Source organism: Dicentrarchus labrax, unplaced genomic scaffold (assembly GCF_905237075.1).
Source record: "Dicentrarchus labrax unplaced genomic scaffold, dlabrax2021, whole genome shotgun sequence".
Classification (NCBI taxonomy): domain Eukaryota; kingdom Metazoa; phylum Chordata; class Actinopteri; family Moronidae; genus Dicentrarchus; species Dicentrarchus labrax.
The window spans coordinates 15,773,866-15,795,760 of record NW_026136701.1 but is presented as its reverse complement, the minus strand read 5'-3'; the positions used below and the strand labels follow the sequence as shown (position 1 = coordinate 15,795,760).

General features: G+C 39.8%; 3 protein-coding genes across 6 annotated transcripts; all 3 read left to right on the top strand.

Moving 5' to 3' along the window:
* Positions 1–2,328: 2,328 nt before the first annotated feature.
* Positions 2,329–12,443, top strand: prkacbb (protein kinase, cAMP-dependent, catalytic, beta b). Of its 2 annotated transcripts, none has more exons than XM_051402428.1 (10): positions 2,329–2,755; positions 6,371–6,432; positions 6,526–6,654; positions 6,913–7,011; positions 7,120–7,202; positions 7,305–7,431; positions 7,654–7,749; positions 8,643–8,765; positions 8,909–9,073; positions 10,922–12,443. In XM_051402428.1, the coding sequence occupies exons 1-10, from the start codon at positions 2,710–2,712 to the stop codon at positions 11,045–11,047; spliced, it is 1,056 nt and encodes a 351-aa protein (XP_051258388.1). In that variant the 5' UTR covers positions 2,329–2,709; the 3' UTR covers positions 11,048–12,443. The 2 variants fall into 2 exon arrangements, with proteins under 2 accessions (XP_051258388.1, XP_051258398.1); XM_051402438.1 differs by lacking the exon at positions 2,329–2,755 and adding an exon at positions 4,067–5,757.
* A 744-nt stretch (positions 12,444–13,187) lies between these two features.
* On the top strand, positions 13,188–15,786 carry exosc4 (exosome component 4). Its single transcript, XM_051407911.1, has 3 exons — positions 13,188–13,413; positions 14,902–15,108; positions 15,246–15,786. The coding sequence occupies exons 1-3, from the start codon at positions 13,243–13,245 to the stop codon at positions 15,603–15,605; spliced, it is 738 nt and encodes a 245-aa protein (XP_051263871.1). The 5' UTR covers positions 13,188–13,242; the 3' UTR covers positions 15,606–15,786.
* A 568-nt stretch (positions 15,787–16,354) lies between these two features.
* On the top strand, positions 16,355–21,259 carry gpaa1 (glycosylphosphatidylinositol anchor attachment 1). 3 transcript variants are annotated; one of them, XR_007884957.1, is made up of 14 exons: positions 16,355–16,437; positions 16,794–16,911; positions 17,042–17,221; positions 17,473–17,584; positions 17,709–17,856; positions 17,945–18,046; positions 18,161–18,357; positions 18,487–18,683; positions 18,787–18,940; positions 19,088–19,159; positions 19,238–19,434; positions 20,071–20,241; positions 20,341–20,648; positions 21,006–21,259. XR_007884957.1 is itself a non-coding variant. In XM_051400740.1 (13 exons), the coding sequence occupies exons 2-13, from the start codon at positions 16,838–16,840 to the stop codon at positions 20,582–20,584; spliced, it is 1,848 nt and encodes a 615-aa protein (XP_051256700.1). In that variant the 5' UTR covers positions 16,355–16,437; positions 16,794–16,837; the 3' UTR covers positions 20,585–21,259. The 3 variants fall into 3 exon arrangements, 2 of the variants coding, with proteins under 2 accessions (XP_051256700.1, XP_051256783.1); XM_051400740.1 differs by having other exon boundaries at positions 20,341–21,259; XM_051400823.1 differs by having other exon boundaries at positions 16,357–16,437; positions 16,828–16,911; positions 20,341–21,259.
* The last annotated feature ends 636 nt before the right edge of the window (positions 21,260–21,895 follow it).

Sequence of the window (21,895 nt, the reverse complement as noted above, 5' to 3'; positions counted from 1 at the left end):
CAGGGTAGTTTGAATCTTACTTTATAAGCTGATGTTTTGCATGAACAATCTTAATTGGTAGAGTAACATGTGACATGAGTTCTGAAAAGCTTTCTAAACAGAAAAATAAATAAATTAAATTAATTAAAAAATAGACTCAAAAGCTCTCAACCCTGGTTACAGTTGAAGATTGTGTTGCTAGTAGCAACCCCTGCTGGCACAGCTCCATGGCAGTTAAAGTTCAGTGCAGATGTTGATTTAATTGTTCTGCAATCAGATGACTGCTAACCAAGCTACTATAACCACTATAGTAACCCTAGCTGTGAGGCTGAAGTGCGAATAGTCAGCGGTGGAACTAAGTAGGTTACATTTACTTAAGTGCTGTAACTATATTTAAAGGACCAGTGTTCAGTAGCATCTACTGGTGAAGTTGCAGGTTGCAGCCATTGAATACAGCACAGGCTTCCATGCATGTAAGAGAAACTGGGGCCTTGAAACCATCCAAAAATGCTATTTGATTTGAAATAACAATTACTGAATTTGTTGTTTTTACCCAATTGTTTCAAAGTTGTTTTCAATAAAGACTTCATAAGCCCACTGCTGCCTTCAAATTTTATTGGAAGTGTTTAGCTTGGATCATAGCTGTGATCTTACATGCATAAGGGCAGAAGAAGTAGCATAACATGTAAGAGTAAAATACCAGCACCTCAAAATTGCATCTAATTACTACTGTAACAGTTAACCCCAAGTTTAAACAAAACCAAAACAGTGGTACAGCTGTACGCCACTGGACTCATTGTGGTTGCTTCCAGTGATGTTGTATGTTGCAGGGCCCTATTATCAAATCATGTTGTGTTGTTTGACAGCATGCGGTTAAATGTGGTCAAATTTAGAGAAGGTGAATGGTAGCTAGAGGAGGAGGTTGAGACCTATAAATGAACAGGAGACCACCAAACTCCCTTAACTGGATACATTTTGATCACACGCCCTAAGATTCGTGCACTTTACCTTGAAAATCAAATATATAGCATTTGAACAATGTACATATTTTATTTGACATGTTACATGAAAAGTATTTGTGATTATGCGATTAATTTTGTTTTTAAAAAGTGACACTTCCCATCAAATGTAAAGATTATTTTTAGAACTACAACATTAAAATGCTGTTTACACATTAACACAAACGTAATAACAATCAAAAGAGATAAAATACAATAATATAACATTGACCAAGGCCATTCACTTTATAGTGAAGGAGGAGACAGGAAAACTTTTGAAATGAACAAACTTTGCACATTCATAGATTCTAAAGGTAGAAGGAGCAGATGCCTGTTTATGGATTTTAATGTGGAAATTATACTTTTTTGCAGAAAAAAAACACATTATTGTTCCAAGAAGACTATTTGTAGCTATATATGCCTTAATGCATGATAATAATCGGAGGACTTGTGCACTGTAAAACCATATAAATTCATTTAAATCCAAAAATTGTTGAAACTGATTACATCATAATTCTAATGGAACACAAACTCAGTTTTTTGGGTAAAAAAGATTATTGATTAAGTCACTTTTACTTACAAATATAGGTGGCACTAACTTGAGTTTGAAGTTTATTTAAAAGGGACAATGCACTTGCAAAACTTAGTTTTTTAAGTTACAGAAACATTCCTCATGAATAACTTTTTACTAGGTATTTTGTTTTCACAGTACAAATAAAATTTAAGTCACTGTCACTTAAAATTACTAAAGCTACTTGATCAAGAATGTTTTTAGCTTACATTTTTTTTTTAGTTACATGAATTTATCTAGTTTTACAGTGTGATTTGCAATTTCTGAGCAATTTAAACAAACTTTTCACCACTGTTTCTGCCCCAATATGTAATGTTTTTGTAATGGATTTATAATTTAAAAACTTGTATTAAGTTATATTTCAATATTGTCTATTTTTTCTGCCAAATCCTTCTTCTTTGTCACATATAATAAACTGTAATGCACAGAATCATATAGTGGAGCTAATAAAAAGTGTAATTAATAGGATTAAAGTTAAATTACTTAAAAAAAACAACATGCCTGCTGAATACTAAAATGTAAGACTCATAATTGAATCAGTCTATTGTTCTTTGCACCATATTAACACACCTGAAGGTGCAAGCTGCATTAGCAACAAAGTACAAAGTATACTTCTAGTCTTCTAGTCAAGTCAGCAAAAGAGTATCCAAATGTCAGCCCATATCTGTTCAATGCAATCGGGATGTTTAAAAAAAAACAAAAAAAAAACGCGCCAGCAAGTCAAGTTTGGTATCTCCACACAGACATCTCTGGCCAATCCCAGTGCTAACCATGCCGTGAGCATGCAGCTGAGGGTTGGCGGTGGTGGTGGTGGTGGTAGGGGGGGATAGAGAGAGACAGAGAGCAGCCGAGTCCGAAACAGAAGTGACCGCTAGCTTCATGTCAACTATACAGACATTACTGAACTAGCAACTAGCGGAAATCTCTCCCAGAGAAGAAGGAGAGGGAAGAGAGAGAGAGAGAGAGAGAGGAGAGTGAGGGGGGGGCCAGGCTGGAAGGGACACTGGACTTTTATTTCGTTTTGAACCGACTTGAATATTCACGCCGATTTTTGAGGTTCACCTATTTTTTAAAGGAGCTCGGGAATCATCGGCTGTAGGAAGGTTAGCTAGCCACCGCCATCTCTTCTCAGTCGGAGCGACCAGCCGTGTCTTCCACACCATGGGGAACGCTGCCACCGCCAAGAAGGGCAACGAGCTAGAGAGCGGTGAGTCCGGGGTGGTTTGTTTTGCCCTCATTTTGGTGTTTTATGTTGTATTTATTTTTATTTTTTTACTTAGCCTCAACGTAGATAGCTAGCCTGTTCATAACACCTAAAGTGTCCTAACTGGGAGCTACAGTAAAGCAGGGGAGGGCCGTCCGTCCGTCCATCCCCCCGCACGGTTATCCCACCAGAGCTGCACATAACTCGTTGACGATTAATGGCAATGCAGGGAAATTGCTTGTTGGGATTTGCACGTAAAATGAGTGTTGTGTTTTTTTTAAAAAAGAGGCCTAGCTAAGTTAGCTAGTAGGAAGAAGACCCCGTGGATGTTGTGGTTTTCTTGGCTTGCAAGGGGGTGGGGGAAATGGCAGCAGTGTTTAAAACAACCTACGGTATAGTAAAAGACAGAGCCGCGATATGCAATGCTTGTCGATAAAATCCCCACATATTAGTGACTTTCACACGTTTAAAAGGGGCTGTTTGCATGCCTGTTGGAGCACAAGAAGGATCAAGCTTGATGACCAGCTAGCCTGCTAACTTTAGCTTTGAAGGTGGTGGTGGTGGTGGTGGTGGTGAGGGGGGGGATTAGCCCTCAGAAGGCCCCTGTCATTTCATTGCCTCTTGATGGTGGTAGCTGCTCAGGCCTGCACACATATACACAGTTAGCCGTGGCGTGCAGTCGCTCCCCAGCTAAAGCCTTAGATAATGGCTAAAAAGTCTTCAGGTTTAGCATCGTCTCCTCCTGTGGTGTCATCCTTTAACCTGGGCGAACAACAATTTAGGATGTGGTCCTAGCGTTGTGTTTAGCTGCAGCCTCAGTCAGCACAGCTAGCACGTATTCAGACAGGAACTTGGCACTGGTGATCATAAATTTGCAGCAATAAGCCACAAACCCATGAGTAATTGTTATAAATAGCCAATACATTTTACTAGAAGGCAGTGTGGGACTGTTCTGCCTCGGGATTCACTGCTACATTTTATTCTTGGCTACATAAACAAAGCTTTCCCTCTGTGCAGCACCCTGACCAAATATGGTGAAGAAATGACAAATGCCTTCTTTCCATTCATAAAACTGGGGATCTACTACTGTCTTCCCGGCATATGCACACACACACACACACACTCACACACACACACACTCACAAAAACACACTTGAATTGTGTCCCCTGTGTTTATTTAGAGCCCCTTTTCTAATCTTGCTGTGGTAAAGGTCCATCAAGCCTCACTTCTCACACTCAGCTCGTCATTGACTGGAGCAGCTTGTCATCAGACCTTCGTCAGAGGATAAGGGGTATTACAAGCTTTGAAAGGTTTGACGTAACTAGGCCTAGGCCAGTGTTACTTTGCGCTCGTATACTTTGATGTGTGCAGCTTGTCATCATCTAGCATCCCCTGTGATAAATCATAAATGTTTCCCTATGCCTGGTTGTAAACATACAAGCCGTAGGTGTGTATTATTTCTTGCAGAACTAATTTCATTGGGATGGCCTCAAATCAGTCACTCCGACTCTGACATTGTCGACCACTGTCATGATTTTTATAATCTTCAAAACATGCCCGAGAACCACGCACCTAGTTTGTTTAAAGTAGCGTCACTTTACAATGCAGTGAATACGTTCCTCTGAGATTTATTGACTTGTTGATAGAGACCAGGCAGGCACAGTGAACAGTGCCAACCAGAGGCACTCAGACAGACAGAGATGATCAGATCAGCAATAGTTACCATACTGCCAAGCATTTCTTTTGAGTGTAACTATGATCCCTAGATCCTGCGGCGTGGCTAACTGTTAAACCTGTTTAAGCTGACACTGTGCCCTGAGCGTCAGATTAGCCTGGAGTGTAGCCGCTCTGACAAGACGACCTGGTTAACTTACCTACAGTGCTGTATATAAACTAGAGTACCTGTGTTTACTGTATAAAGCTGCCACTAGCTGGAACAGTTGCAACAGCCAACACAGTCACACTTGTACAGGGAGATTAAACAGCTGCCATCATCACACCTATTTTATTTCACTCCGCTCGTGTATTGTGTTACACACTCTGTAATGTAACAGGACAGAGACATAACTGAACCATGTTATGCTTGTCTGGATTTGGCATTGCTGTCAGAAAGGATTGGCCCACTGTTCTGGCTTTGGACCGTTTGATTTGTTCCTCTATGTACAAAATGTTGGAGAGACTTTGTGCGTCCAAAAGGACCTCATAATATCTGACGTTTTTTTAAATTTCTGCGATTGGATGGGGGATGTTTAGTCCTTGTGGGTGTTATGTTGTTCTACGGCAACTTAGTTGGTCATCAGAAAATTAATCAACAACTTGGATAATTGATTAATTGTTTAAGTCATATTCACTTTTCTTTGGTTTACATCATTGTTTTTGGTTGGTCGGACATCATCATCTTGGGCTCCGTACGTCATCTGAAATGAAATAAATGTCAGGTTAATCAATAACTAAACTAAGTCCTACATGAAACAAAGAAAAGCAGCAAATCCTGACAAAGGAGGGGCAGAAACTAGGAAATGTTTGGCTTTTTTGCTTGAAAATGAACTCTGACAATTAAGAGATTATCAAAACACCTTTTCTGTCGTCTACGAATAGTTTCAGCTCTATTCATTATACTTTCAAAGCTATTACAGGGAGAGAAATTGTCAGACATGTCACAAAAGTCTATGGCTACAGTAGGTTTTGGAGGTTTTGTTCCCTAGTATCTTATCAATCTGACCTAATATGCACGACTGAATTTCTGCTACATGGCATTTTGGTACACCTGTTCTTCGAATACCACAGTAGACACCCAGTCTCTGTTTAAATTCCTCAGGTGAATGTCAACTCTGTTTTCATTCCTGTTGCTTCTATTCACTGCATATGCGTCATGTTTGTTGATGTGTTACACCTGTTTTTATGTACATGAACTCTATATTTCTCTCTGTCTTCTCTTCCGTATCATCACCATCCATGTGGGTGATTGTTCCTGCAAAACCTTGGTGATCAATAGAGACTTTTGGTATGCTCATTCCTCCAAAAGACGACCAGAATGGCAGAACGGCATTGGTCTCATTGTGACGACTTGCTTGATGTGCTTGCTTTGATTGTGTGCTTTAATAATAAGTCAGTGTTTTTGTTATCCACATTCTCTCAATCTGGATTTTCCATACATTGGTTTGTCTTTGCTTACCATTTTTATGCTGTGTTTAATAGCCTTCCCCCAAAGTGATGCACAAGATGCTCAGATAAACCTCCCCTGTAATCCTAAGTGTTGTGTTCCCCCCTCCCTTTTGAATAAGGCTACTAAATAACACAACAAATATACTGAGTGTCTTGGCATGCATCACTAGTCTGCCTGTCTTGAATGTCGTTGTCTTGTGTTTGTGTTCTTTGTTCTTTGGAACAAAGTATGTGATATTTTTAGTATCCCATTTAATGTATATCCAGATGAGAGTTGACTTTTGCCCTGTTTCTTCTTCGTTGGTTTACTTTCCCCATGTAGTATAATAGAATTTGGTCTTTTTGCCAGTTTAATCTAAAACCCCACATGTGTGCTTTTATGCCAGTAATTTACTTAATGTCACCGAACAATAGCTGTGCACTAACAGTTTCTGTGTTTGCGCTTTTTTTAGTGAAAGAGTTTCTAGCCAAAGCCAAAGAAGATTTCTTACGGAAATGGGAATGCCCACCACAGGTAAGAATGATTTAAAAACTTTTTTAAATCATCATTCTGTATTTTTAGTAGCTGAATGCACAGAATAGGCCTGACACGCTGTCATTTTCACAGAGCACAACGTGCCTAGATGACTTTGAGAGATTAAAGACCCTGGGTACCGGCTCATTTGGAAGAGTCATGCTGGTGAAACACAAAGGAACAGAGCAATACTTTGCCATGAAAATACTGGACAAGCAGAAGGTCAGTGGAAGCGTGTATTAAGCCTCATGGAACATTTCCAAATAAATAATAGTGTAGACATGTGCCGTAAATGTGCAGTAATACAAATATATTCTTATCTCCTTTTAAAAAAAATGAAGTTAAAACTTGTTACTAGGTGACACAAGTAAAATAAATAAATGGTTGACTAAAAGCTGCCTTTCCTGTGTGTGTTATCTCTGCTGCTAGAGTAAGTGAGATTTACCCGACAAGGTCATCTTATCTCTTTTCATCTGTCAGGTGGTGAAACTCAAGCAAATAGAACACACATTAAACGAGAAGAGGATATTACAGGCTGTGAGCTTCCCCTTTCTCGTCAAACTTGAGTATGCGTTTAAGGTACAGTGGGCTTTCTTTTTTTTTTTTTTACATTTATTTAAATTTAGGGTCAGAAATTCCTTTATTCACTGTTGAACATGGTGTAAGTGTCTTTTTTACTTCTCTTAGGACAACTCCAATTTGTACATGGTGATGGAGTACGTTCCAGGAGGAGAGATGTTCTCACACCTAAGACGAATTGGAAGGTTCAGGTGAATGTTTTAACTATTTTCTGCTGTGTCTTATAACATACAGTTCTTGAGATTGTTTTCAACACACTTCTTTTCCTCCTCCTCCTCCTCCTCCCCCTACAGTGAACCACATGCACGGTTTTATGCCGCCCAGATAGTGCTGACATTTGAGTACCTCCATTCACTAGATCTCATATACAGAGATCTGAAACCCGAGAACCTTCTCATTGACCACCACGGCTACATTCAGGTGAGCTACACCGCAACAAATGAATAAGTAATGCGGCTGTCTTGTAAGTCCACACTTTGGCCCATGTACGGGGTGTGTGTGTGTGTGTGTGTGTGTGTGTGTGTGTGTGTGTGTGTGTGTGTGTGTGTGTGTGTGTGTGTGTGTGTGTGTGTGTGTGTGTGTGTATATGTATATGTATATGTATATATATATATATATATATATGTGTGTTCTTATTTCTAGGTGACAGACTTTGGATTTGCCAAGCGGGTAAAAGGCAGGACTTGGACGTTGTGTGGGACACCGGAGTACCTGGCGCCAGAAATCATCCTCAGCAAAGTACGGAGTTACTATATTTTTATGTCTGAACAGATACTTTGAATGCCAAATGTCACATTGTTTTCTCTCCTTTCTCTGTACTCCACCTAAAGTCCAGTAAAATAGTGTCGAAATCACAATGTTGCCAGTGCAATATTCAAATCACAGAAATTGTGTGACAAACGGTATTATAATGAAGTACTGTAGTGCTGCAGAGATACCCTGGCCTTTAAACATGTTTGTTCGGTACAGACCCCAAAAGAATTCACATCATCATGATTTTAATAGTTGATCATTCCCACTAATTGTGAATCATCGCAACATCTGTCCAAATAATCAACTACTTTAAACTCTCGAAACACACTTTTTGTTTTGCTTTGCATTTTTGGGAGTAGATTGTTGTTAATGTTGAGGTTTTTCAGCACAGCTTCAAAAGAGTTTTAAAGCAGAAAAGATGTCAAGCTCATTCAAGAATCCCGATTAAAAGTCAGACTTTTTTGTTTGCCTGCTGAACAATAACAGAGGACAAAATACACTCAACAAGAGGAAGAGATAGTGAGAGACAATTTTTCCTCACTGTCAGTTGCGTCAGAAGACCATAAATGTAATGCAGCAAAAAAAATACATTGCATTATTTTCTATCAACTGGGAAAACTGGTGCACAGCTCTATCTACTGGCAGATATACAGCTGGATAAATAACAAACATATAGGGAACCACTACTACATGAGTATTATATTTTATTTTTTATATATAGGTTGTATATATTTAGTTAGCAATGTTACTCACAAGTTTGTGTTTTTTCATACTGTACATACTGGAGTAAAATGACTGGTGATAAGACTTTAGAACTCCATGAGTAGTAGAAGTTTTGTCCTCTCTGTTATGGTAGTATCTGTCTTGACTCTTTTCAGGGCTATAACAAAGCTGTGGACTGGTGGGCCCTCGGAGTCCTTATCTACGAAATGGCAGCTGGCTACCCTCCCTTCTTTGCAGATCAGCCTATTCAGATCTACGAGAAGATCGTGTCTGGGAAGGTAAGCAGATGTTTGTCTTTAAATATTTTTACGTGAAAGTTGGAATGTGCCTCTCCTACCTGTTGTTTGAGAATCAGTTATAGGTGTGGATGAACAAAACTCAGCTGGTAGAAAGAAATTCCAAAACGTCTATTTGTTTCTAGGTGCGTTTCCCGTCCCACTTCAGCTCCGACTTGAAGGATCTGTTGAGAAACCTGCTGCAGGTGGATCTGACGAAACGTTACGGCAACCTGAAGAACGGAGTCAACGACATCAAGGGCCACAAATGGTTTGCTACAACAGACTGGATCGCAATCTATGAGAGAAAGGCAAGACACCAATACACATTTTGTAGTGATATCAAACACTGTTCCCGCTTTAAAAACCAAGTTAATTAGATATTGATTTGTTGATATTGATTTTTTTCTTTTTTCTTTTGCTAGTTGTAAAATTCCCAGTTATGATGCTCCACTAGTATTATTTTATACTATTTTGTTTGTACTGTAAGTTGTGTGAGGACTGTTTTATCATTTCTGCTTTATGTTCCGGTGTGATGGTCATTATTTGCAGCTGTATTTTTTGCCTGAATGCAGTCAGAGTTTTTTTTTTTTCCACTTCGAAATCACCCAGCTCCACTGCAGGCTGTGAGCCATCGGCGTCACATGCCATTTTGCAGGATGACGATGATAATGGTGTTCTTCGATTAATCAAAGTAGATATTTAGCTCGGGCTTAAATCTCATTGATCTGTTCATTCTGTTCAACCTTGTTATTATACAATTATACTGTGGGCTTTTTAAACTTTAAACTGGCTCTGTCTTATCGAATGTATCTGTAATTCTATAATTCTTGTTCTGTAATTTGTTATAGGATGTGATTCATTTTATCTCTGCACCGCTTTCAGTGCTGCTTCCCTAATTTAGTGTTGCCCCCATGCTTTAGAGAAGTTACTGGTTGCAAAATAACTGCTTCCATGTGACAAAATTTAGTGGGATTCTGTAGAAAAAGCAGAGATATTTAGTAATATTGTTGTGTCTGTTTTAAGAGTAAATTAGAGTTTAAAAATACATATAAATGTGTATAAAACTCCATATTTATTGTCGGGAGTACTCGCTTTTAGTCACAGGCACTCTTTTAGCCAGCAGCAACACAGTATCCATCTGACCTCGTGTTGGAAACGCAGCTGAGGACGAGGGGAAAAAAACAGACTCCCTGCAGCAACAAAGTTGCTGCGGAGAAATTAAACTCAGTTTAATTATTGTAAGCGTCGTTACATCTTCATAAAAAACTGAAACAGACACGGTGACAGATAACGAACACTACGGAATTAATGTTTAGGAAGGATATGTGCTTAGACCTGGACAGACATGCCATGAGAAAGGCGTCTGAAAGATGACGATATGGATCGATGTTTTCACTTTGCATCGATCGTATTGGATTGATGATCATTAAACCGATCTATTGATGGATTGTTACACCCCTAATGATGAACTTTGAAAAAGGACTTTACGGGCTCGGCCTGCACACAAACACATCCTTGTATGTTTTGGAATCCCACTAAAGCCATATCTTTCTGTATCTTTCCACCAACCCTGACTTTTCTCTGACATGTTTAGTAAATACAGAGCTGAGGGAGGTGGACTGACGACTTTGAAGAAATAGTTCACCAAAGTCATATGTTTGTGTCAGGTCAGGCTTTAGCCTTAAAGAACATTAACATTGCACTGGCTGCATCCTTGAAAACATAGAAACTGTAATGCACACAGAAATGACACTGACACTTGCTCAGTAAATGGTGTAATGTAGCATTTCAGCATGCGTTACCTGGCAAATCAACACATGAAGTAGCTAAGTAGGCCTTATTGTTTTGATAAAAATCGCTGGACCCAGCTCCCCAATCCCAGTGTCGGAAAGGTTTCACACACTGACCATCTAACAAGCACTACCATTTAAAGAATACTGACTCATTTAGCTGTCAGAATTCTGTGTGTTTTAGCATCATTGCCAGTTTCTAGACACCTCCTGACAGTGTGTAAGGTACACTCCTGAAGGATGTTTGAAGTTTCTTTCTTCAGAGAAATAATTGCCTCTCCTTTTCTCTGTTCTGGGTGTTCTTGTGATTGGCAGTGTAGACATAAATCCTCCCTGTTAAATTATGCATTGCTCCCGTTCTTGCAGGTGGAAGCCCCGTTCATACCAAAGTGCAGAGGCCCAGGGGACACCAGCAACTTCGACGACTACGAGGAGGAGGAAATCCGCGTTTCTTTAACGGAAAAATGCGCGAAGGAGTTTGCAGAGTTTTAGGATGCGAGAACATGGATATATCAGGGAAATAAGGGGATCTTTGCACTCTTCTAAAGACTTGGGATGGAGCAGAGACCATCGTTTTTCAGATCTACTACATAGTCCCTTCATTCCATAAGGCTGAATGAGGTCGCCATGATCCTTGGGTGCCGATAACCTCTCACTGTCACGTACACCTGCGTAATAAAGCAGACACACCACTTTTTTCTTTTTCTTTTTTTTTGTACCTACCCACTGGTTTTTTTTTTTTTACTTTGAAGCAGTTAGTCTTGGATGTTGTTATCCCCTTTTAAAATGTGATATTTTTTCAATTTATGAGGAAAAACTGAGACAATGGCCAATAATAGTCCGCACATTGTAACCGACTTGTCTATGGCAGTTTGACACACAGTCACGTGGGTTGTAGACGATTTCCTCTAGTCGTCAGCGGTGTAAATGAATGGTCTGTTACAAGTCCACATCACATTGGCTATTGTAAAATTCTGGCCAGTTTTCAGAGGTAGCATTTGTCCTATGTGCATATCTGTCAGTTTTTGTAAGATATTTGAACACGGTGAGTGTTGAAAGCATGACCAAATAGAAAACATTGGGTGACACAAGAGGAGAGGTCCTTTACTTTCTTTGCTTTTTGCCTAGAGAGCCGAGTCCTCAGACCCCCCACAGAAGCATCCATTCACTGTCTTCTTGGTATTCCGACCCAGGCACAGCAAGCCATCGCAGAAAATGACAAACCTTGTTACATTAGTAAAATGCAAATCGAGTCGTTTGTTTGATTCTTTTGGATCTGTTAGTTACATGTAAAATTTGTCATTTGGTATCTTTACTTTTTTTTGTCGCTGTGTCTAACATTATAGTCATATTGTCCCTAGATTTCAGGTCTGCTTATAAAGACCCTTTCTTATGAGTCTGTGGAACAATGTGACTTCAGTAAATGGAAAAGAGTGAGGTGAAAGCCCTTTTTTAGGGTTTTTATTGAGTGTAATGTTAAGTTGAGAAGGTCGGCGTGAATAGTGTTGCGGCTTTGGGCCTCAGCATTGGTAGTGAAACCCTAAAAAAAGTACAGAATTTGTAATGTATTAAATCAAAGATGTTTTAAAATCTTAAACAGGAAAGCAAAACTGCGTATTTACCACATTGTCCCTGTTACCACCGTGGAACTGATTTATTTGTTTCATTCTTATTGAAGAATGTAGATCTGCAACTTATAGATATTTGAAAGCTTGGTTTCAAGGTACAGTTTTCCTCACAATACACTGGCTAAAATAAAGACTGCTCCTTTGTATCACATGTAACCCTGTTATTGTTAAACTCATTACATCATACGTATATACATTGTTTCATATATGTTTTTATTTATACACATTAGAGATGCTAATAAATTTTATTTTTAAAAGTGTTCTAAGTTGTGTAACTCATGCATGCATTGTGAGACTGACGCAGTCCACTACTTCACAGGTCTGGATGTAACAACATGGTAGTCCAGAGGTTTTATTTAGTTGTTGAAGAGTATTGGATCCTTAGGTTTGCTCCAGGGATCATAATCATTGACAGATTTCCAGGGGTCCCCAGAAAAACACGCATTTACTCGGAGTACTAGGAGTCAACATTTAGCAAAGTGAAAAGAGTTACAGTTACAATTAAATAAATTATTAAATATTGTTGTAACATTATTGTTGAAACAACCAGTGATCCTTGAGCAGGAAGATGCAATGGATATGAAATACATATTAAGAACTTTTAAACCATTTATTAACAAATCCAATATACTGCAATTAACAAAGACTTAGTATATAGTACTTTTTATGACTGACAATAAGTAATTAAATAGGATGAATTAAGAATTCATCCTTACATACAACTCAAAGTAAAAGAGGAGATTAAATTATACCTAAAGAGTAACTTGAGTCCAACAATTGTATACATTTCTTAGTTTTAGAGTTAATAATTCATTTCAATGAATGAGGAAGAAGACTTATCAATTACCACTTTGTTGTTGTAGGTGCAACGTTGGTATTCCCATCGCAGACTGTATACAAATACGATTAGTAATTTATAATCCAAAATGTATATACTATAAATATTTTTGGGCCGTCTGCCTCGCCATAGTTCTTCCAGAGAAGGGGCGCATGGGTAATGTAGTACGGCGGCGGACACGTGGGGCGTTGCGTTGCTCTTCGTTCGAAGTTTGCGGCAACATGGCGGGTCTGGAGCTGCTGTCCGACCAGGGGTACCGTTTAGATGGAAGAAAGGCCACCGAGCTGCGGAAGGTCCAGGCCCGCATGGGGGTGTTCGCTCAGGCGGACGGTTCTGCGTATCTAGAGCAGGGAAACACGAAGGCTCTGGCTGTGGTCTACGGGCCACATGAAGTAAGTAGCATGCATGCAGGGTCGTGGGGCTGGCCAGCAGTGATAACCTAAAACAAGGCAGTAACTCCTCCAGAGGGAATATCAGGATGTGTTTTGAACATGAACAACATTTCCCATAATGCTGGAGCGGAGAGCAAATATTAGATTAAGTGCTTTGCTGCTGGGCTATGGTTTGAAAATGATTCCAAAACACTGATCAATCAAGTATTTATCTACTCTATAAAACGTCAAATAATGCCCATTATAAGTTACCATAGCCCAGGTTTATGTTTGAAATGTGTTTATAGTATTCTTCCCCTCATATTTGTGAATTTGGTTGGCAAAACATTAGAAACACCTCTCAGTATAATGCAGTCCAGTTCAACAACACTGCAAACTACAACCTCAATAATAAACAGATCAGTCAGATTATCATAACACCATTATCTGTAATGTAAAGGTAGAGTTTATGGATGAGCTGTTGTGTTGGATTGCATTGATAAAGTATATCACAATATGACAAATGTAGGCAAAAATAAATGTTTCTCAGTGATGTTATTTAGGACCAGCAAATTCAATCTTGAATGGGGGAAGGCCCTTAAAGCTGCAGTAGGTAATTTTTATAAAAATAACTTTTTGTCATATTTGCTGAAACTGCCACTATATTATTATTATTATTATTATTATTATTATTATTATTATTATTGGTATAGCACTATATTTTATATCCCTGTACATTAGTACATTACTCTGCACTTCACTGCTTTTTGCACTTAGATCATAAACTGCATTTTGTTTTCTTAGTACTTGTGCAATGACAATTAAGTTGAATATATAATAATAATAATAATAATAATAATAACAATAATCTACTAAAATACATACCTGGACACTCTTCTTCTTTTTTGTGCAATAACTTAATCCACCGCTTCAGTGCAATAATGTAATTTAACTGCTAATTTCTGCTAATGTCATTTATCCACTGTATAATAACACGATGCCATATACAGTCCTATATATTTATCTATATTTATCCTCTATACAGTTCTCTACATTTATTTGATTTGATTTTATTTTACTTTAATTTTATTTTACTTTTATTCTTTTCTCTACTTTCTATATTTAACTAAGAGTTTATTGTTTACTTTCTATAGTTAGCTAAGAGTTTGTTTATCTTATACTGTATTTTTTTTATACCTCTTTTATTTTGTAATTATTATTTAGTGTTTTGTAAGCTGCTGGAAATTCAGTTTCCTTGAGGGAGTCATCCCAAAGGGATCAATAAAGTGAAGTCTAAGTCTAAGTAGTACATGAGACATAATCTGTAAAAAATCTTCTCCTTATGCTCCTAATGACATTTGAATGAACCCAGTGGCTGAATAAAAACAACCAATCAGAGCCAAGAAAGATAGTTGATTGTGCCCGACGCTTTGATACCTGGGAGTGAGACTCAACAACAGTCTTTCTCAGACATTTCTTTTTAAAAGTTACCTTGTTTATCACCCGTAGATGCGAGGCTCACGCAGCCGGACTCGTCACGATCGAGCTGTTATCAACTGTCAGTACAGCATGGCCACGTTCAGCACAGCAGAGAGGAAGAGGAGACCGCATGGGGACCGTAAGTCTACCGAGATGAGCCTCCACCTGAAGCAGACGTTTGAAGCTGCTGTGATGACCCAGCTCTACCCACGCTCTCAAATAGACATCTATGTCAAGGTGAATGTGGAACAGTGAGAGGCGGATTTGATGTGTTGTGTTTATATTGTTGGGATCGCCATCTTGGGGGGGAAAAATACTAATATAAGGATTCTTTTTTTTGTGCTGAAATGACATGAAATCTTCTCTCCGAACAGATTCTGCAGTCAGATGGAGGGAACTACAGTGTGTGTGTGAACGCTGCCACTCTGGCGGTGATCGACGCCGGCATCCCCATGCGGGACTACGTGTGTGCCTGCACGGTCGGGTTTGTGGACGAGACACCCCTTGCTGACCTTTGCTATGCGGAGGAAAGTGGAGGAGTGAGCTCTCTGGCCTTAGCGCTGCTGCCCCGGGGCGGACAGATCGCTCTGCTGCAGATGGACGCCAGACTACATCAGGACCACTTAGAGGCTCTAATTGAAGCTGCCATGACAGCTTGTAAAGGTGTGAGCAAGGTGCTGGACGAGGTTGTGCGACAACATCTCGAGGAAGTTTCTGTGCTCTCTGGAGAGTGATGCAGAGAGGAGGGGTCAACATCTGGACTGTGGTTTTGGTTGCAGACCAAGCGATGGGACTTAATGTAGAGGAACGATGGGAGAATCTTGGAGTGAATGGGTTTTCTTTTATGTATCCATGGCAACTATACTTTTGTACAGTATATCAGTGGTGAAGCTGAAAATAAATATGTCAATCCTGCATCATTTGTGTGTTGCTTGTTCACGTGTTAGTGGTTATTATTTATTCAGTTATTAAGTACTTAAATGTGCAATCTATAATCCGATAAAAGGGTGTGTTATTAAAAAAGAACAGAAGATATGGAGTTATCGATGTTTAAGATGCTGTTAAATGTTTGTGTACATCAGCAATGTTTGTAAACAATAAAATTGGAGTATATACAAATTTGAAATACGTTGTGGAAACAAAAAGCTGGCTTGAAATCTCTCGCTGAAAATCTGAAATTGTGTATGTGAAATACATACTGTATATTTTTTTAAAAGCAGGGATCTTACTTTTAATACACAAACACTAGTTAAAAGGTATTTAATAGGTGAGGAAGGGAAATATAATGATCTTAAAAATTGATCATAAACCAATAATTTATTTTTTTTTATATTTTTAATAATTTATATTTAATTTTTAAATAAAAAAAAAAAAAAACGGAAAAATATATGTCGTGAGATAGATGTTTTCCTTTTTAAATGTAATTTTATTTCCTATTGCTTGACCGGAAGTCGGTCCGCCGCATTAATGTTCCCGCAGGAACAAGGAAATTGCAAACAGCGGCTCCTGTGTGTGAAGAAGCCCCACCTCTGCAGGCGGATGTGACCCGCTGTACGCTGGAAAGAGGTATGTATTCATGCATATTATGTGAAATACTGAAACACCTACCACCTAACTGTTAATAATAATCACCTCCACAGAGGACAACGGCTTGAAACACTTGCAAACTGAGACCGCAAGCTAAGTTAGCTAGCCGCAAGCTAACCCCAAGCTGTCAATACGACAGCGGGTGGAAGAAAACGATTTCTCCTCTCGAGCTGGAACCGTGTAATGACCTGCTTGTGAATATACGGACAGTCAGATAAAGATAAAATCCATGGTACTCAGCTTGCGGTTGTTTGCGTCGGTAATTATCGATCTGTGATCACATATTTCAGGTGTGTAGTTGATAGGTACAGTTACAGTGTGTGTGCTGCCTTCAGGGTCCAGGGTATTCAGGCTTTGTTACGTTACAAGGGACAACAACATGGGACTGCTGTCTGATCCAAACAGAAGACGGGCTTTAATCAGCCTGCTAACCCGCCTCAATTCCCCAATCTGGTGAGTTGTTAGTCACTGAAAGATAAATGTGCCTTAATGACACCTCTCCCTTTATTGCAATACCCAGTGTGCACCTGTGCTTATAACTTACATGCTTTCTCTCCCTTTGACTTCCATCCTTCCATCTTAGTGTGGTCTGCTACATGGCGGGTGTGGCCTGGTTCATGGGGTTAGCATTTGAGCCGTTCACTCTGCGCACATACATGTCAGAGAACGCCATGGGGTCTACCATGGTGGAGGAGCGCTTTCCAGCAGGGGAGAGGGCGCTGACCACAGGGAGAGAGTTTTCAGCCCATAAGAAGAAAGCCGGGTAAGCAGCACAAAGCTACAGAGAAGGAAGACATGAATTAAAGTCATAATGTTGTTTTGATCATGATGACTGGAGATGTCTGAGCACAGTGCACTTACTCAGGGCCGTATAATTAACAGATGTTATTTGTCTTTTCACTGTTTGATAGCATTTTTAAAGTTTTCCTGTGTGTTTTTCTTTAGTTTTACTAAGTCCTTTTTAATATTTAATCTTTTTCCACCAGTCTGATGTGACCAGTTGTTTCTCTGCAGGGGGATGCCAGTGGATTGGCTGGTGAAGACCATGCAGGCTCGAGGGCTGGAGGTGTTTACCCAGAGGTTCTCTCGCAAGCTGCCCTTCCCTGATGAAAACAAAGAGAGATATGTAAGTCTGTGATTGAGGACTTTTAAATGTACTTTACTTCCATATTTGGCTCAACTATTTTTTTAATAGTATTTCTATGCATCTACGGCTCCTCTTCATCTTACTCCATCTTCTCTTCTCTCAGATGGTAAAAGGCACAAATGTATATGGGATCCTTCGGGCCCCCAGAGCTCCTCGGACTGAAGCCCTGGTGCTGAGTGCCCCTTGCACCCCAGGCGACTCCAACAACCAGGCAGTGGGGCTGCTACTCGGCTTGGCACAGTACTTCAGGAGTGAGTACAGAACCCACGGCTCTCTCTATCATTTGATTGACACTGAAGTGGAATGTCTTGTTTTAATGACGGCTGTGTTCCTCAATAGATCAGATTTACTGGGCCAAAGACATCATCTTCCTTGTGAATGAACATGATCTGATTGGTATGCAGGCCTGGTTGGAGGGTTACCACCACACCAACACTACAGGTAATCCACACACTTAAAAAAAACAATCAACAAATATCCCTGAAAGTATTACATTCTCTCCAGATTCATGCAGAACTCATGCATTTGACTTTTCTTCTGTACTGGTGCATCCAGGTATGGACTGGTCTCCACTTCAAGGCCGTGGTGGTTCAATCCAGGCAGCTCTGTCCCTGGAGCTCAGCAGTGATGTCATCACCAGTATGGACCTGGTACTGGAAGGCCTCAACGGCCAGCTCCCGAACCTGGATTTAGCCAACCTCTTCTATGCTTTCTGTCAGAAGATAGGAGTCCTCTGCACCATCCAGGGCAAGGTGAAGGCTTGTGATGAGATTTAGTAGAAACATAATACATTTTGTCTTCTGCTGTGTGTTTGGTGAGCAGCAGGTTATGATAATAATACAGTTTTTAATTTAGATTTTTCTGTGTGGATGTGTCTACAGCTTCAGCGGAATGACTGGGACAGTGTGTCAGGCTACAGCCACTCAGTCCAGACCATGATGCTGATGGTGATGAAACAGGCCAGTGGGCGTCCTTGGGGGGATCATGGCCTTTTCCTGCGATACCACATTGAGGCTGCCTCCATCAAGGGCATCAACAGTTTCCGTCAGTACAAGACAGACGTCACCACCATTGGCAGGTCAGAGTGTATGCTGCTTTTTTTGTTTATCGTTTTCACATTCTTTATAAGCTGACACTTAATAGCTGTGTTTTTTTTTTTTGCCTTTATGTATATCCTCTAGGCTCCTGGAAGGAATGTATCGTAAGCTGAATAACCTCCTGGAGCGCCTACACCAGTCCTACTTCTTCTACCTCATGCCGTCACTCTCTCACTTTGTCTCCATTGGGTATTACATGCCAGCCTTCGGCCTCCTCGCCGTCATCCTACTGCTTCGTGTATCCTTTCGCGGTTATTTTACTTTCAGTTTGGTTTAATCTAAAAACACGACTGAAAAAAAGCATAACACAAACACCCTGATTGAAGCCCAGCTTACTGATTACATGTTGATTTTAACACTGCTATTGCACTTGACTGTGGTACAGGCCTTAGATTTGTGGGTTCAACTTGCAACTCCACCACCAAGAACAGAGGATGGAATCACTGACAAAGAGCAGGTTAGACACACATATTACTTCAGCTACTTATCTTGAGGCTTTTGAATTACCATTTTAATCAAATCTGTTTCCTCCCAGGTTTCCAGTCCAGGAGTGCTGTCTGTGTTGACTCCTCTGGTGATCAGCCATCTGACTGGAGTGGCTCTGTACACCCTGCCGATCCAATTTCAGGAGATGGCTGTGGAACAGTTCCCGGTATCAGAGACAGAGGCTGTGGTCCTGACGGCTATTGGTGTTTACACAGCAGGCCTGGCTCTGCCTCATAACACACATAGGTAGTACAATGTTTTTCTTTTTATATACATTGTAATGTTCTTGGTCTTAAAGACAACATCACAGGTTGAGTGGTACTTTATTCTGAGCTGACTCTTGCATGTAAGAGAATGTAATCTACAAAAGCTCTAATTTATTTACCATGTTATCCACATTGCTAGTGGCTTTTTATCAGAGATCATATCACCCAAATTTTTACATTAAATATTAATGCTCCGTTTATATTAACACTGAAGTTACACAGTGAATCTGAAAAAAATGAACAGCTTTTCTGAACATTTGAGAACAGATTAAAAGCAGACAGCAAAGTACTCACACACACATTTAAGTATTGATTTGATTTTTGGCCTTAAGTCTGTGTGTTTGATATAATTTGTTCACACATTTTATTCAGTCTTAAATCTTTTTAGACATTTACCTTTTAACGTGAAGTTCTTTTCTCGGGTTTATAAAGAGTGATGGACAACCAGAGGCTTTGAAATGATTCCTGAAAAGTTTATTGACTTACTTAATAACGCGCACAGCATTTACCAAGACAAAGAAGAACAGAGCTAGCTGAGACGGTGGGAAACTTTTACAACTATAAGAGCGCTGTGATGCGGGAGAGTGAGTCGTTTTGTTGTGCTGTTTTATTGAAGGCTCCTGTCGGGCGAGGGGACGGAGCAGGGCTGGAGGGTGCTGAAGCTGGTGGCTGTGCTCTACCTGGCCGTGCTGCTGGGTTGCACCGCCCTCATCAACTTCTCCCTGGGATTCATCCTTGCTCTCACCCTGGTGCCTGTGGCCGCCTTCGTCACACCCCACGTACCAAAGTACGTCACCTTTATTTGTATTCACATTGTAGCTCTGTATTGCCACAGTCGATTGAATATTCAAAGTAAAACCTCACTCTCCTCTTCTTCTTCCCATAGGGTTTTATCCGCCTTTATCCTAGTCATCCTCAGCCCAGCATGCACGCTCCTCTTTTCCGTCTTTTTCTTCCAAGAGCTGCAGGAACTGCCAGTCAGCTTCCAGGAAGGCTGGTTGCTCTACCTGTCAGTCATCTCGCAGGGCATCCTGGACCACTTCCTGTACGGCTCTCTGGTCTACCCGCTCATAGCCCTGCTGGTCTATCCTTGCTGGCTGCTTTTCTGGAACATCCTCTTCTGGAAGTAAACGCCAGTCATACAGGACTACTGAAGGCTTTCATGGGGAGAAAAACCCTCTGAGGTGTTCTCAGGTTTGTCTTCACTGTGGGAAATGTGAATGACAGTTAAATCCACTGGAGAGATTGGGAAAGAAGAGAAACATGGTTGACTTGGAAATAATGCAGTGATTCCCCAACTCCAAGTATTTTATTCTTAAAACTTTCTTTATAAACGAAGCTGAGTGGACTGTTTTGTACCGTACTCTTACAAATAAGTGAAATAGGGGAAGATCTTTTCACAAGTAACTATAAATGTCACCGTTGACTTGCTATCTGTATAAGAATTTGGTTTAATGATTTCTTTGCAGTATTCTTTATTTGTGGTACATAACTAAAATTACTGCACTGTTTTTCTTAGCTCCTGTTGTTTTTTTTTTTTTTTTTTATCAGGCAGGATGGTGATGGATGAAAGATGAATGTTTCTGTCGTGTCAGCATGGTTTGTACTAACAGATATAACGGGAAAAAGCTGTTCAACTGGAAGAAACTACCTGTTTTGTTTGTAGTCTGCCTCCTTATGTCTGTACATCTGCATCTGTTCAACAAGCCATCACAACATCTAATATTTTTATACTTGTTTTGATAAGTTTATTTGAAACATGTTTATTTCATATTTATAAATGCAAAATTAAAAGACTAAAAATGTTTGGTTATCATGTTTCATTCATAATACTGTACTTAGTCTGACAATAAATCAAAAAGCTTAAAAAATGAATCCACTCAAAGATCTTTACATTAACAACATAAAATATGGAACACAACTTGAACCCGCACAAAGGGTGGTAGCTATTAATGACAACTAGTTCAGCAAAATACACTAGTATCAACACCATGATGAAAGTGCTGCACAAAGAAATTAAATGTGCATGTCAGTGATTTAGAATTGCACTTTCATTAAAGGTGCCCTGTGGAGTTCTGTTGTAAACAACGAACAGTAACGTTTACATTCAGTTTTAGTCACCAAAGTACATTGTGTGTATCCTTGAGGTCTAACTAATGTGATGCATATATAATGCATTTATTTTTCCAGGGACACACTCAGAAAGTCTGCTCCACAACGCCATTGATGCTCAGAAACTCCATAAAGAGTGCCTTTAAGTTTACAGACTCAAAAGAGACACTGAAAAAAGAATGGTATAAATGCAGTAATCTGTCTTTCAAGCGGTCCAAAGATTTTGAATCTCAAGCACAATCCAAGATGCTGTTATATTCTTAGACTCTGTAAAATTTCCTCCAGAGCCACAGACGAGGTTATAAAAGCATATCCCCGTCTGAGTAAAC

What these genes read in the sequence shown, in the direction of transcription:
- exosc4 (XM_051407911.1), top strand. Translation starts at nt 13,243, where the DNA reads ATGGCGGGTCTGGAGCTGCTGTCCGACCAGGGGTACCGTTTAGATGGA. An exon ending in TGGTCTACGGGCCACATGAA is followed by an intron (nt 13,414 to 14,901) that starts GTAAGTAGCATG and finishes TATCACCCGTAG; the next exon opens with ATGCGAGGCTCACGCAGCCG. An exon ending in AAATAGACATCTATGTCAAG is followed by an intron (nt 15,109 to 15,245) that starts GTGAATGTGGAA and finishes CTCTCCGAACAG; the next exon opens with ATTCTGCAGTCAGATGGAGG.
- prkacbb (XM_051402428.1), top strand. Translation starts at nt 2,710, where the DNA reads ATGGGGAACGCTGCCACCGCCAAGAAGGGCAACGAGCTAGAGAGCG. An exon ending in AAATACTGGACAAGCAGAAG is followed by an intron (nt 6,655 to 6,912) that starts GTCAGTGGAAGC and finishes TTCATCTGTCAG; the next exon opens with GTGGTGAAACTCAAGCAAAT. An exon ending in ACCACCACGGCTACATTCAG is followed by an intron (nt 7,432 to 7,653) that starts GTGAGCTACACC and finishes TCTTATTTCTAG; the next exon opens with GTGACAGACTTTGGATTTGC.
- gpaa1 (XM_051400740.1), top strand. Translation starts at nt 16,838, where the DNA reads ATGGGACTGCTGTCTGATCCAAACAGAAGACGGGCTTTAATCAGCCTG. An exon ending in CGCCTCAATTCCCCAATCTG is followed by an intron (nt 16,912 to 17,041) that starts GTGAGTTGTTAG and finishes CTTCCATCTTAG; the next exon opens with TGTGGTCTGCTACATGGCGG. An exon ending in CCGTCATCCTACTGCTTCGT is followed by an intron (nt 18,941 to 19,087) that starts GTATCCTTTCGC and finishes ACTGTGGTACAG; the next exon opens with GCCTTAGATTTGTGGGTTCA.